At 38.0% G+C, this 15,773-nt stretch overlaps 1 protein-coding gene across 3 annotated transcripts in view; it reads left to right on the forward strand.

Annotated features, from left to right (window-relative positions):
• Nucleotides 1-15,773, forward strand: part of LOC139473853 (E3 ubiquitin-protein ligase rnf213-alpha-like) — a 148,826-nt gene that overhangs the window by 66,773 nt on the left and 66,280 nt on the right. For all 3 annotated transcript variants that reach the window (XM_071256623.1, XM_071256622.1, XM_071256624.1), the window contains exons 19-32: nt 45-265; nt 566-718; nt 852-1,010; nt 1,647-2,256; nt 4,183-4,357; nt 6,954-7,093; nt 7,658-7,732; nt 7,908-8,014; nt 8,628-8,763; nt 9,674-9,872; nt 10,049-10,283; nt 10,417-10,560; nt 11,037-11,145; nt 11,964-12,129. In XM_071256623.1, the coding sequence (XP_071112724.1) occupies nt 45-265; nt 566-718; nt 852-1,010; nt 1,647-2,256; nt 4,183-4,357; nt 6,954-7,093; nt 7,658-7,732; nt 7,908-8,014; nt 8,628-8,763; nt 9,674-9,872; nt 10,049-10,283; nt 10,417-10,560; nt 11,037-11,145; nt 11,964-12,129 (2,629 nt within the window). The remainder of the gene's footprint in view (nt 1-44; nt 266-565; nt 719-851; nt 1,011-1,646; nt 2,257-4,182; nt 4,358-6,953; nt 7,094-7,657; nt 7,733-7,907; nt 8,015-8,627; nt 8,764-9,673; nt 9,873-10,048; nt 10,284-10,416; nt 10,561-11,036; nt 11,146-11,963; nt 12,130-15,773) is intronic.

A 15,773-nucleotide genomic window follows, 5' to 3' on the forward strand; every position in this document is an offset into this window, starting at 1 on the left:
AAAAGATCCATGAATGCTCTATTAATGCAATCCTTTTTTATAAGATGGCCTAAAGGAACTGAAGGTGTTTGTGGACCTGGCTTACATCTCAGCTGGGGAGGAACCAATGGAGATACACAAAGTGAACTGTTTCCACTCAGCAACAACTGGATATGCTCCACTGATCTTCAACACACCACAGGATACAGACTATGCCACTTTCCTCAAGAACTGTGAACTTGTCTGGCAGGAGCTCAATTCAGATCAGAAACTTCCTGAAAAACTGGTACAACTGAGATAATTTAGTGTATTAATGATAGGGCTGCAGTACACTGATTTATTCTTAGATGTCATTGTTTCAGAATGCACAGGTAGCTGAGCCTCATAGATGATCATAATGTGACTTGGATTTGTTCATGACTTAGAAGTGAACAAAGTTTGTTTCTCAATAAAAACATATTCTTCAATTTTGGAAATATTATGTCTATAAAAAATATATAAGGAATGATCTAATCACAGCTTTGTGGTATAACAAAAATAACCTAAATTATAATATTGATCATTATCAAATTATCTTTTTGATTAGATGGACACATCTCGTCATCTAAGGTGGCTGAAAGAAGTAAAGCAGTCACATGGCTCTGTGGAAGTAACAGCGCTCACACAGGCTTCAATGATAAACACAAGAGGATTGTACAGGATTGGAAATCTAAACAACCTTGATACAGTTTCTGACATGGTATGGGTGTTACCAGTAACAGTTGTTTGGGATATATCTAAAACTGTATAGTTAAACAAAGTGTGCAGTGTATTCTTCAGAAAGTATTATAGCCAGATCATATTTTCATTCATACCTTTGTACTATACAACAGATGCTGAACAATGTCATAAGCCTACATGTGTCACAAGAGTCAGAGGACAACCTTTCACGAAAATACAGCTATGGCCAGTTGGTGGATCTCCAAAGCAGGCTCATGCTGGTTGCAGGACAGGCAGAAAAGGGGAATGAAAATGTGGATCATTTTATTATGGCAAGTTCTTCCTGAATTATCATGTGCTTTTTCTTGGGGACATTTATTTTTAAATCAAAACTCCAGATAGCTTTTTAGTTCAATTTGTAGTTCATGCATTGACAGACATTTACGTGTAAGCTCACTGGAATTGAAGGTTCATTTGGACTATTGTAACAATTACTTTATGAAAAGTCTTTATAAAACTTTCAGTCACAATCTTGCAATATTCTCATAGATAGTTTCGTAATTAACAATCTTATATCATGAGATAATGAAAGATATCATACAAGTTACTCCATCTTTGTTTCTTTATGGAAATCTTTCAACATTTTAGTGTTTTGAATGTGAAGCTCACTGTAGGATTAATAGAATGAAACAATGGTTTCCAACTGTAATAACATAAGAATTCACATTTATATTTGCACCAGTAACCTGCCCACAGTCAAGGTTTTCGCAGGTCTTTATTGATAGATTCTGTGAACCAAAACAAAATCCTTTTCATATTTTTGTTTGAAGAGGGCAATGATTCGACTTCAAGTTTTTATGTCTTCATTTTGTACCTTAAATGTCTACTTTTTGTATTTCTAGACATAATGAAGTATATTGTCATAATTCTTATCATTTATGGACTTGAAATCATTTGATTTTCTTTAGGTCCTTGATGGCATAGTGCGTCTAGCCAAAACCTATATCAGACTGTGTACAGATGGATGCGTCTTGTTCAATTGTTGGAAGGGAAAATTCCTTTGTGCAGATGATAGGAAAGCATGCACATTTTTGGAATTTGGTCAAGGAGATAATCTTGAAACTTTGAAGGGACATCGAGGGAAGGAAGGTGTTGAGGTCTTCATCCATGCTCTTGCCAATGAGTTTGAAGACTTCCATGATGAATGGATGAACTATGTCAGTGACAAGAGAGATGAGTACTTGGAGCTGAACTTCTACACCATTGACCAGCTAGTGTTCCTTCAGAGAGAACTCATCAAACTGGGCACAGAGGAGGAACCTTCTGTTCGTGTGTACTCAATGTTGTCTCTGATCAAGCCTGACTGTACCCAAGCAGATCTCACTGATGCCATGCAGGCAGCTCAAGATGTAGTCTTTGCCAAAGAGGAAGAACCAGAAAAAGAAATGGAAGTTGATGAGCCACGTGAAGAATCTGATCCCAAACAAGCCTTCATTAATGCCATGCTAGAAATTAACTTCTCAGAGAGACTGGCAAGACTTGCTTTGGAGGCCAATGACCCTGATGATATTGACAGTGGTGAGTTCTCCCTTAGACTTATCTTCTTTAGAGTAGGACTCTTGTGCATACTATATTATCTTACCTCCATGTCATAATGTTGAGATCTAATTGGTTCCCGTGATCTTGATAAAAAACTAAATACATTTCTGAGCTGGAAATGAAACCCTGTATACCCTGCCATGAAGAAAACAGGCTGCACATGGATTGCTGAGTGGGGACAGTAAATTCTTGCACCGAGCTATGAAGCAAAAAGATGCATGTTGTTTACGAGTCAATGAAAGTCACGTGACACAGCACAAGTTAACCTCCGCTCAGTTGAACAGCTACTCTCAATGTATCATTTTGATTTTCAGTTTTCAAAAATATGAATTTACAATATTCTTAGAGAGCAAGTCATCACATGCTGTTAAGGTCCTCCAGGTACCCCTTACGATACTGCTACAACTTATAATACAACAACTACCAAAAACCAGAGCTAGCTTTTGAGCAAATTCATTAGAATATGCAATATAACTTTTGATTTTTTTTAATTTAGAAAACATTGCAGCATATCAAGCTACAAATGTCTTATGTGTGTGGGTTTTTTTTTCAAATCAACCCCTTCCAAAAAGTCATGTTACAATCACTGTCCACTGTTTGGTTAGAACCTAAACAGCTCTGTGATTAAACAACAGTCATCAGATTAACAAGGTCATGTGATTTGACTTGCTCAGTGAGTTTTGAAAATTGAAAATATAAATGATATGTCAAGAGCAACAATAAGGCCATAGCAATTGTTCAAAATTGGAACAGAAGTTTGTTTCAAGTAAATCAAAGTAAACAATATTATGATATGATGAGTAACACAATTTTATTATAAAAATTGACTGTATTGTTTTCGGTTCATTGAGGTAAGAATCTAAAACTGATGTTCAAACTGTATGAATCCGCATAGCAGATTCTTACAAAAGTTTGCACATCGGTTTTATGACCCAGTGAACCGAAAAAATACATATTCAATCCTAATAATTAAATTTGACAACGAAAATATGTGTTACCTACAATTGTTAAATAGGAAACAATTATACAAATCATAGCAGACAAAGATTGATAAACATTCCAGGCGTAGAAATACCTACTGTGACGTGATATGAATACACAAAGTCATTCACCAATCAACAGAGAGTAGCATCAAAACAATGTTAATAGGACCTGTCAATCAAAGCAAGAGGCAAGAAGAACTGCAACAGTCAGACTGTAACCAGAACGAATATGTCAGGGAGAAGGCAGCTTTTTCAAATGACACAGTTGAAAAAGTTAAAACTGAAACCTGTAGGTAGACAAAAAAATTGTGAGAACCCAGGCAAGTGAGCTTGCACATTTACTGTTTCATCCCTTCTTGGCATTCGTCCTCGAAGGGAGGTTTGGATAATGAATGTGAATGAAGTTTGCTAAAAAGTCCTGTGAATGATGAAACAGGTGAACAGAAAGGGTATTCCCTTGAGTACATGTAGTTGGTATTCCCCTACATTCTGTAGTGCTGAAAGTAGTCCACTTCTCTGGGCAAAGCCTAATTTTTTTACATTCATTGGTACCAACATGTGAGCAAATCAGTTAATCAGAATGCAGGAATTGCAATGAACACAACAATAATTTGATATTGTACCATACATCAAATGGAAATCAGAGTATGACCAGTAACTAATAACAAATGAGTTCAATTTACTTACAGTAGTATTTTTATTTGATGACCAAAGTACATAGACCTCAGCTAAAAAAGATCAATTCATTTTGTAGGATTATTTGGAGACCTTGAATTCAAATATGTCAGTGTAGACATATTATGGCAATAATATTCAATTTAACAAGAATTAACTGTCTCAAATTGACAAAATGGAATCTGTGATATACTTCTCAGATGTTGTCAGATTAGACTAGAATTCATGTGATTTGCTGTTCCTGCAGGTATTGTTTGGTGTATGGAGCACCAGGAGGAAGAGCCTGAGGAGGAGGAGGAGACAGATATTAAAGAAACATCAGTGGATCAGCCAAGACAGATCTTTGGTGGCTGGCACTCTGGGGGAGAGTCTGTTTCCTCAAGTGCTGTGTCCTGGGTCAGGAGTGTCTCGTCAAGCAACAAGTGAGTTGTTTTATGTTCATTTGTTCTTGAGACTCCATACCCTTCAAAGCAAGTGTATTCAGAGGTAAATAAGTATATCATACAGTATTGTATAATATTGAAAGGACAAGGTATGTTGGTCACCTCTGAAAGAGACAAGCGGTGTAAAACCATACTCGCTTACTCACTCATACATTCACCTTCACATCGCCTGTATCGGATTAACTAAGGCGGTTATGACAGTCTAGATTGGGCTTATCCTCCCTAACCTACTTCATGGAATCACCGGACACTATCATCAGCATTCATTCAATCTGTTGTTTAATAGGATTGCCAGTTTATTAATGATCAAGATTGGGAATATTACCCTTCTCAAGATAGGCATTGTCCAAGGAATGAGGATTGACTGGACCGTGCACCCAATCTTTTCAAGTCCGATCGAAAGATATGACGATTTTCGTCATTTTCTGGCTTATTCACAGGCATCAAATTTCATGAAGATCAACTTGCTCTTCACCAGTCACATTACGCTTAGCCATACCCTTACCTGCCCACCTCTGCCTTGAGCATATGATGTCTCAGTATTAGTTGAAGATCCTGTTATGGATATTGTCAATCATTCCTCTTCTCGTCTTAAAATGCTTGGTACACTGCCCATCCGACCATCCCCGCATCACAGTTACACCAGCCAGTCTGAGCTTAGAGAGATTGATGTGGCAGGTAATATCAGGTGATCAGATTGTGTAAGGTTGCTACATATGTTTTAATGTAAAATTTTCAATTTTAGAGGTGCTTGAGATTATTGAACATATTATTGAGCAAGTTGATATTTAAGGGAGATGTTGTTAAAATCAGTCAAACATATGGTACAAAATTTATCTTAGGTCACAGGCTTGAAGTTAGAAAATTGTGCCTTTTTCACTCATTTTGGTCATGTTTATGTATTTCATCATGCCATAAAACAAAAACTTGCAAGTATAAGAACGGAAAAAAGGCTGGTTGTTAGCTATTATAACAAATCTGATCATTTTAATTACAAGTAATCTGACCCCTAAAGATCCAGGTTAGAATTTGTCTTGAGCAACCCATGCTTGCCGCAAGAGGCGACTACCCGGTATGCTTGTCGTAAGAAGCGACTAACGGGATCGGGTGGTCAGGATCGCAGACTTGGTTGATGCATGTCATCGTATCCCAAATGCGTAGATCGATGCTCATGATATCAATAACTGGATTTTCTAGTCCAGACTTGATTATTAGCTCACTGGGTCCGTAGGATCAAGGTGAGCTTATGCCATACAGTGGCGTCTGTCGTCCGTCCATCGTCTGTAGTCCGGCCACCATCCTTGTGTCAACAATTTCTTCAAACGACTTCTTCTTCTCAACCACTAATTGGAAATTAACGAAATTGACTGGAAGCATCCCAAGGTAATGGGGATTCAAATTTGTACAAGTGGTGGGGCTGACCCCCAAGGGGATGAGGCGCAGAGCCAAGTAGGGGTAATTTGGCGTTATTGCTTTAAACGACTTCTTCTCTGGAACTAAGACGAAGAGATAGATATCTACCATATTTATTTGGCAGCATTCTCTGGTGGTGAGGATTCAAAATTGTACAAATGGTGGGCTGACCCCCCCCAAGGGACTGAGGGGCGGGGCCAAATAGGGGTAATTTGGCTATATTGCTTTAAACGACTTCTACTCTGGAACTAAGAGATAGATATGCTTAGGGCATACTTAGTCACAAATGCTTGACCAAAATGCTTGTCCAAAAAAGACGATAAAAAATGACAGGCGAAATTGGCCCCCAAACGAAAAATTAAAATGGGTTCCTAGTGTTTGACATGCTGCACAATTTCAACAATTGACAATCGGACCGACAAACCTGTCTGCCTGCTTCTGCCTCTGGTTTGTTAATACAAAAGTCTTTTTTCCGGCTCATCCATTTGATTACCTTGTCCACTATGTATGTCACCTAAGTGACAGCACTGAAGATGCCTTCAGTTGTTTACTCAGTGGATTGATCCCTCACAGGCATTTATTGTGTGGAATCAGGCCAAAGGCAGCTGGTGTTTTATTACCCACACAGGATGCTAGTAATACAACGTTAGTTACCGATTGTTAATTGTCAACTTAATTATTTGCAATGTCAAGATCAAGGGTCATTTCTCACATTCAACAATGTATGCAATGTTGTTATTTTTGTAGGATTAACAGAGATAGCAGAAACAGTATACATGTATATATAACGGCTAAGAATCACAAGATAGATAAACGCAGCAAACATATCAGCCAATGAAAACAGTTGTCACCGCTACGCCGGTAGATTTAGGCCATGCCCCCAAATTTGTTTGTTTTAGAAGCCAATTAAGGAGCGTGTTATTTCAGCGCTTTCGCTTGGACACTTACTGTAAATACTTTCTACTCATATTATGTATTTTTCTCTCCAAGGAAATGACTAAATTCATACTTGCAAGAAAATTGCGATCACTTTTTTCACTTGTCTTGCAGTTTAAAATTAATACAATTATTCAGGCTTGTTGTCAACATTCTACAATATTAAGTTGGAACCAACTTGGAATTTTGATTGTCTGTCATAACATAGGATAATGAAATGTTTCAGGAATGTAACAACTGTAGAGACTTTGACTTCCAACCTGAGGTCAGTGTGGAACACATTCCTGGAAGCTGTGTCATCCAGTGTAGCAGATTATCTCAGTCTGGAACATCTGGGCATCATCCTCAGACAGCTGTCTCAAACTGGTACCTTGAGCTTACAATGCATAAATGGATATGGATTTACACAAGTAATGTGCATAATATAGTTATGGTCATGCTGACATTAGTAATTGAAATGTAGAGATTTTTGAACATCTGGGCACCATTCTCAGACAGCTCTACAAATATGTTGATTACAATATGTAAACACACATGAAAAAACAATGAAACTGAAAAGTATCATTTATGTCAAAGAAGATGTTCCTAATAAATATGACATATACTGGTATCTGCCTTTGATTCAACAAGTACTCTCCTGATACCATCTTGTTTTTGCATGGAGGGTATTTCCTTAAACTGCCCATGTTTCAGTTAGTTTTTACTACATCTAGCATAATGAAATGTCTGGACCATGGTTCCCAATTTCTCTTGAAATTGTCCCTGTGTCAGATGGACCAATGAGTGGTAGGTAGGAGCATCCTCAATCCCTTGATGACAAATCTCTGTGCAGGAGACTAATCAGCTATTCCTAAAGGGCTTCTATGTACATGTTATTGAATAGGGATGTTTTTGATGATTTCATCAGTGTATTTCTAACATTTGTTCCAGATCATCAAACCTTAAAGCGGACAATACCACCACCACTTAAACCAGGAATTTCTAACTTGATTGTCTGCCCTCAAGGTGAGATACGGCTACAATGCACATTTTCTTAGCGTTTATATTACATATTGCATTCCCAAGTGTGGATCCAATCATATATAGCCTTCTATTAGGTCAAATATTCTTGATATGATATAAAATTTACTATAACACAATTTGTACACATACTTTGATATAATGCAACCTTTTTTTGTAGCTGACATGCTGAATGCTGTTGTATACATGTACAAACATTCAGAGGATGAGCCACTTCCTAAACCTGATGAGGTCCTTCTGTGCACCCCACAAACTACCTTTGACCAGGTAAAGGTTACGTGATTACTGTTTCATACAGTGTCAGTAGTGCCAGATCCCTACCTTTTCAATGGTAATTTAACTGAATATTTTAAAATCTGTTTGTATGAGGTCCACAAGAGGCTCTTATGAAGAGATGTCAGTTTAAGATCTCACCTATCGATATCTTTTCTAAAAACTTTGGCGATGGCATTTTTCTCAGCCAAAGCTAGACCATTGTAAGGTTATCAAAATTCTGATTTCATCCATACATTTTAGAAAATAACCGAGAAGCAAAATGTATTTTAGCTATAGCTTCAGTCTCTGCTATCAAACCACCTGACCTTTTTTTGTTATGATGTTAGGCCATGATTTTACAGATGTACACCTGTAAATTTGGTAGCTTATAACATTTACAAGTTTCACATCAGGCTTTTCAAGCCTGTAAATTTGAATAAGCTTCAGTACCTTAAACTACCTTTACACTTTAGAATAAGATCCCTCATTACCATCATTGCTGTTGTGGCATTTGACATGTTTTGTTTTTTGTATTCATGAAATTGAATGCTATAATTCAAATTCTGAAATGATATCAGTTGTCAGACAATTATGTCAAATGAATTATCTCAAATTATGCATTTAGGTTGACATCTTCCTGCGACGAGCCTTCTTCAGCAACCCTGGCAAGTTGTATACAATGGCCAATGCTGATCTGCTGCAGTATGAAATAGAGGAGAGGGCAGAGAAGAAGCTAAAGGAGTATGCAAACAGAATAGAAGGTACAAAATAATGTAAATTTTTACCATCTTCATCTATTCTTTTATTAATGTCTTGTCCAATGTTTCAAGAGGCAAAAGGCTATAAATACTATTAAAGACATTGTTTATTGCTGGTTTGTCAAACAGGTTAAAAATAATTCAACAAAATATGTTAAAGCATAGGATTTTGCCTTATCTTTACTCATACTAATTTGGTTATCTCTTCTTATTCCTGAAATTTCCCAATGAACCGAAAATGTCTCGCCAAACCCACCCTTCTCATGCACAACCCACCGGAAACATGTCTCTCATCACTCTCTTATTTTCGCCCCATTTTGTTGGGAATCTTTCTTGTGGTCTTGTAATCTGAACCATTGTTACTCAACTTGTCTTTTCCGATTAAGAATTTGCTTTGGATTACCTTTCTTAAACATTCCTTCATCACATTCAACATTTATTTTTTTAATGAGCTTCACACATTGTACCCATGTTGGTAATCCAACCTGCATGGGTCTTCAGCTACCCGATCGCTCTTCCACTTAAGAAAATGTCTGATGAGTCATGCTCAGTCTGGTTGGTCAGATGTTTCCGGTATGCCTATGTGTGAAAGGGGGTGTGTTTAGGTCGGATGTTTTCTTTTGATTGGAAACACTGGACAAGAAGTATCCTCTACATTTCAGAGCGAAATTATTATGTGTTAGAATAAGTATAAATGACATTTTTGTCGTTAAAAAATCATTTTTTAAATGATTTTGTATATATTTTACTTTTGCCAACTTTAGGGGAGGCCCCAGTGTTGGCCATGAAAATAAGGTTACTGATGTCCATATGATTGGTGATTGATAATGGTGTAAAATTACAGGTTGTTATTTTCCGTAGGTACCATTTCATCATTGATTTGCTTTTACCAATTGTTATGGTATTTTCTTAGATTTTGACTATCAGCTTGTGATCTTGTGTTCAACTGAAAATGAGTTCAAAGCAAGAATTGTGGCAGCTCTTGAAAGACAGAGATGCCCTCCACCTCCACTGCAACACTTGGAAGATATAAGACAATACCTGCAGTTGAAGTTTTCACAGAAGTATGAGAAACAAGGAATGACATCTGCCTCAGGATTAGATTTTGATGAGTAAGAGTTTTTATTTTTATTTTTATTAATGTAAGCTGCTAAGATGAGGATTGATTTAAGGGTTCAAAGGTAACAATTAAACATGTTTTGAGCAAAACAATTAATCTAAGAAAGATCTGATTGCTGTGTAATTAATATTTGTAAAGGAAGTATGTATCAGTTGCATTATTTTGCAGTTCCACAGTGCGAGTGATCAAGTCCAAGAGAGCTGGTGTGGGGAAGACCTTGTACAAGAAGCGCCAGGTGGAGGCACTGCAGCGTCTGAACCCTAGAGTCCCTGCTACATCAGTGTCCATACATCTGTATGAGAAAAGTGTGTCTACAATGGCTGTGGCAGAGAAACTGCTGGATCATACACTTCAGCCTGGACAAGTCCTACCAAGAATATTCCACCTGGACATCTCATATGAGGTGAGCTACACTCACCTTTGTAGTGTCAAGTATCCTTGAATAGGTTTTAAACTAGAATGCCTAAATATATCTGCATTGAATGAAATGAGCAGGTAAACATCGCCGTGAAACAATGTCACCATGGTTGTTACAGGTTCAGGAGGGTGTTGACTTTCTCCTCTTCAACTTGCTGGTTCTGGGCTGTATCAGCAACAACATGGGACATGTCTGGCTCAAGTCTCCCCTGGACTTGTATCTGGTGGAGACCATCCCCATCACAGATGTCAGACAGGACAGGGTATGTATCTGTCAATATCTGGAGAGTGAAAGGCTGCATGTAATACTGTGTATCTGGTGGAGACCATCCCCATCACAGATGTCAGACAGGACAGGGTATGTATCTGTCCATATCTGGAGAGTGAAAGGCTGTATGTAATACTGTGTATCTGGTGGAGACCATCACAGATGTTAGACAGGACAGGGTATGTATCTGTCAATATCTGGAGAGTGAAAGGCTGTATGTAATACTGTGTATCTGGTGGAGACCATCCCCATCACAGATGTCAGACAGGACAGGGTATGTATCTGTCAATATTTGGACAGTGAAAGGCTGTATATAATACTGTGTATCTGGTGGAGACCATAGTGAGAGCTATATATATATTTACTAATATTTATCTTCTTCTGTCAAATATCTGTCCTAAAAATTAAATGATCTCTAATAGCTGATATGAGTGCTTGACATGTGTGTTATTGTGATATATATTTCTCCAGAGAGCCAGTCAGCGTTTGATACATTCCATACTGGAGGTCCTGCCTGATGTTTTCTGCTGGTCTCCTCAAAGCAGTCAGCAGATACTTGCCACAGGCAACAAACCTGAAGGTCAGACTTTCCACTGTAACTACTGAAACATTTCAGTCCACAAGCCGTAGCCTTATTTACAGAAGATTTTAGTGTTATAATACAGTGTTCCCGTTTACCGGTAATAACCAGTTTTTGTACCGGTAAAATTAGGCTTGGACCGGTAATTCATATGACTGCCAGTCCCTGTGGACCGACAAATAAAGAATTTTCTATTTGTTTAACAAAACATCAGCAATATTCAAATAAGGGGAAAAAGTGTGCACTATACTCAAGAAAATATGGTATATTTTCGAACAAAGTCAGCTAGTCTGTTACCATCAGGGTTTCCAGTTGTCTGTTTGTACTGCAAGGAAATAACTTTTCAGTTTGCTTTGAGGTTAAACATATATATGTGGCAATTTAATCTCAAAATAGTCACACACAAAAACAACAGAAAATTGTGACTGACCCTGGTGTGAATGACGTGTAGATTTAACTAAGTTACTTCAGAGATGATGTCAGTGCAATCGAACAAGATGTTGAATGAATTAAAACCATGCAATTTTCATATGTTTTTTTATTTGTTGAAAGTTGGGACTGACAAAAACTATTGGGGACTGGTAGTTTGACGGACACAGGCTTAGGAATAGTGGATAAAGTCACAGCTTGCTTTTGTAATATACTGTTCTCACAGTTACTTTAGGTCGGCTTGTTCCATCTCTAAAGACTCTTTTTTTGTCCTGATGAAATAAGACTCAGTGTTCATTTCTGATTTTTTTTGCCATTTTTTAATCTAAGGTGTGTTTTCTTTGGAATGATAATTTTTGGAAATATTCTTCATCTGTTTTTTTCTTCAGATTACTCTAATAATGACAGGCTATTTGATGACATAGAGTTTCAAAGCCAGATTTACCAGCGCCCCTTTCAGTATCTCAAGAGACTGAACACCAAAGCCAATCTTGCTGAAATCAACCCTGCTGTACCAGAAGGGTCACATCAAGAATGTCTCAATGTCCTTCTGCAGTGAGTACTGGTGCTTGATTGTTTCCTGTTGATAGTGTTGACATCATCATCAATAGATAAATTGAACATTTTGGCATTGTTAACACATTCACTTGTGGTTTTCTTGTTGTATCATGATTCTAAAAAACATGTTACCATCTGTATAGTCCTTCTGTAATTACTCAATAAACTTAGATAATTCTTTTGAATCCTCCATCTCTATTACATCATTGCCATAAATCCTTTATTTTGGCTGCAACCACAAAATAAATAAATCTTCAAATTTTTAACAGAAGTGTCTTCACTGTCAACTACAAACAACTAGTTGTTCCCATAATAGCACCAGTAGCATACAGTTCTTTCCTCTGCAAAGGTGGGGAAAAACTCACTTCTTTCCAGTGTGTGCTAGAGACAACACCTATGGTTTAGCTTACTCTAGCACTCGGTTATGTAACCACACTGTTTAACTAGTTTCCTTAGACAGTGCTGTAGAACATGGATATAACGAACTACAAGGGACCAGAGAAATAAATTTGTTATATACATTTTTCGATCTGGCCCTGGACTCTCGTGTGTTCATGCCTGTCCACCTCCGTCATGATCTTCCCTGGTAGACTCAACGCGATCATGTCATGTCAGGGATTCTTCTCACTTTACCACCTCCCGACCACCATCTCTTTACGGACACCTCGGATTCAGGTTGGGGAACCAGACTGACAATCTCCGAGTACAGGGCCGTAATGGAGAAGAATCTCCATATAAACTGCAGGGAGATGAAAGTGATCTTCCACACTCTCATGCATTGGCAGGATTGTCTTCTCCACTCATCCACCCTGATAGCCACGGACAATACCATGACAAGGTGGCTTATGTCCAGAAACAGTGAGGAACCATGTCCTGTGCATAGCAATTTGAAAATACTGGCAGAAAGTTTGTCCCAAATTCAGAAGATCATGGCCACTGAGCAGACTCTGCATCCAGACATCTTTACCCGGATAACCGCACTTTGGGACACTCTTTGTCTGAATCTCTTTGTGACATGTCTCATTCATCAGCTTCCGGTTTACGTCAGCCCTGTACCAGACCCGATGGTTCTCCAGATCGACATGCTCTCAATGGATTGGACGGGTTTCTTCGCTTATGCATTCCCTCTATGGTCTCTCCTAGACAAAGTGCTTCAGCTGGAGGTGACAGATTGCACGGTCATCTGCTTCGCTCCAGTCTGGCTGAGTAGGTTGAGGTTTCCAGGCTCTTATCTTTCCTGATGGACAATCATCTCTGCCTTCCACTTCACAGAGATGTTCTGGGCCAGCCCAAGTCAGACCTGTTCTATGCGTTTCTTAGCAGCCTCCATCTCACCGCCTGGAAAGTATCTTGCAAATGATGCAGGCCTCCAGGTTCTCTGAATCTGCCTCTTCAGCTGTGGCAAGAACATGGAGACCTTCTTTCTCTTTCATGTATGACAACCGTTGGGACAAATTCATCCAATGGTGGAATGGACTTGGCCTAGCTGATGGCATCCCCATGGCTGCTGATTTTTTTCTCTATCTACGATAGCATAACAAATTCCACCATAGTACGATCGAAGGTTACATATCTGCCCTCCACTCTGTCCTGCAACATGATGGGTTGTCATTCAGAAATCATCCTGTCCTTAACAGGCTCATGTGATCTTTTATCTAAGAAGATGTTCACACTCCCTGGATCTTCCCGAAATGGAGCTTGTCTACCATCTTATCTGCTCTCTTAGCCGATCCATACAAACCTCTCGCCAATGCCACGTTGCTCAAAAAGTCTCACAAAGGCAGACTTTCTATAGGCCATGGCTATAACAGCTAGAGTTTCTTAAGTCCACACTCTTGACTATTCAAGTCTTACTCATGCTCCCAACTGGACTTTCATTGCATTTCGCTCTCTACCTGACTTCATATGTATTTGTCATCGGTAGCAATACAATCACTTTGATGCATAAATATATATTGTCATGCACCTCACTGTCACAGTTCTAGTAGCAAATAATTATGCAATACAATATGTAAAGCGTCAGTCTGTTCTGATTTCAGAGTTTGCTTAAAAACAAGAAAAAAGGCTGGTCATCTGATATGCAAATTTGCCTGAGGCACTGGTGTTATACTAAGTTATGTTACTTTTGAAAACAATGATAAATTAAAAACTAGATGTTAAATCTCATGTAGGTGGCTGTAGTATTTTCATTCACAAGCTGGATATATCAATTGTTAAACTGGTGACCTGTCATACCAGCACCATAGTTGACATAACAACAAACACATTTTGATAAAAAATATTCAAGTTCATTTTACAAATGAGTAACTGAAACAAAGAAGTGGAAATAAACATTAAGTATATCATCATTATCACTTAAAAATAAAGGTAAGTAAAATAAGGTAATATTTGAAAATCACAAACATAAAGCTGATGTTTGAAAAATTTAATTTTATTTTTCAACTTTACTTGCTGATTACCGGTTCTTCCCATTTAGAACAATGGGCGTTTACGATAATTTTTACTCATTGTTAATGTGGAGTTGTGTTATCACAAGTACATAGATAAGTATGCGCAAGCACGCACATATTATTATTTGTAAGAGACAAATAAATCTAAAGGGGTAAAACTTTGAGAGCGCTCATTTTCTGCATTCGCCACACCACAAAATTTATGATCTTCAATTCTGTTGTTTTTTATTTCACCAAAATATATTCTAGTAAGCACTCCTTATTTCTAATTTTGAGAGCGCGAAAAAATGGGCTCTCATTACGTCGAATACGGTATATCAGTATGCACACGATTTGGAGGTTGCTTACAGATCAACCAGAAGTGACATCTTACCCGGAAGTATGATAGACCTGAAGTGACGGCAGAATCATAAACATAAACAGCTGATGAATTAGAATAGAACTAAAGACATCATTTATTGAATATCAGCAAATATAATGATACTGTAAATCGCGAAATGAAATGAAATTAACACGAGAGTGAATTAAATGCGAAAAATGCGAGTGGTCTTTGCTCGCATTATTAAACATGGCATATATATCAACAATAAGACATTTTGAATAGCAGAAATACCAACTTAGACATACGCTGAAAACAAACAACTATGTATTCCATGCCACTGTTTATTGAGCAGCACTTGTAACAAATATAGAAACAATATCATTCGAACACTTACAGTCATGCCTCGTTTATACGAACACTTGCGTCATTTCACAATTCGTCCGTCTAAACGAATTTCCGTATAACCGAAACCAGCTTCTTACTGGAAGAGTTACTTCCCTCCACTTATGCAACTCATGACAGATGACAGAGCAAACAGATACATAAAGTCTGTCATGGAAGTTTGAACTGTCACCAATTGTCGATTTTCCTATGGTATGTCCAAATTCAGTGCCATAATGCTTACTCATGGTTTCTAAACTTAATGACGGGTGTTTTTCTTTAAACAGACAAATTTCCCTTTTTTTCGCGTGCTGTAACTTTGTGTCGCTGACAACTTTGACCTCTGACCTCCACAGACGCCATATTTATCGAAGGGGATTACATGTACAATAAACAAGCTCGTCTCAAACGTAACGCAGTGTCACTTGGTCAATTGACTTCTCACAAATCAAAGGATTACCACAAGCCGAAGTGTATTGTCCGGATAA

Source organism: Haliotis cracherodii, unplaced genomic scaffold (genome assembly GCF_022045235.1).
Source record: "Haliotis cracherodii isolate W230 unplaced genomic scaffold, xgHalCrac1.p SCAF_3, whole genome shotgun sequence".
Taxonomy (NCBI): Eukaryota; Metazoa; Mollusca; class Gastropoda; order Lepetellida; family Haliotidae; genus Haliotis; species Haliotis cracherodii.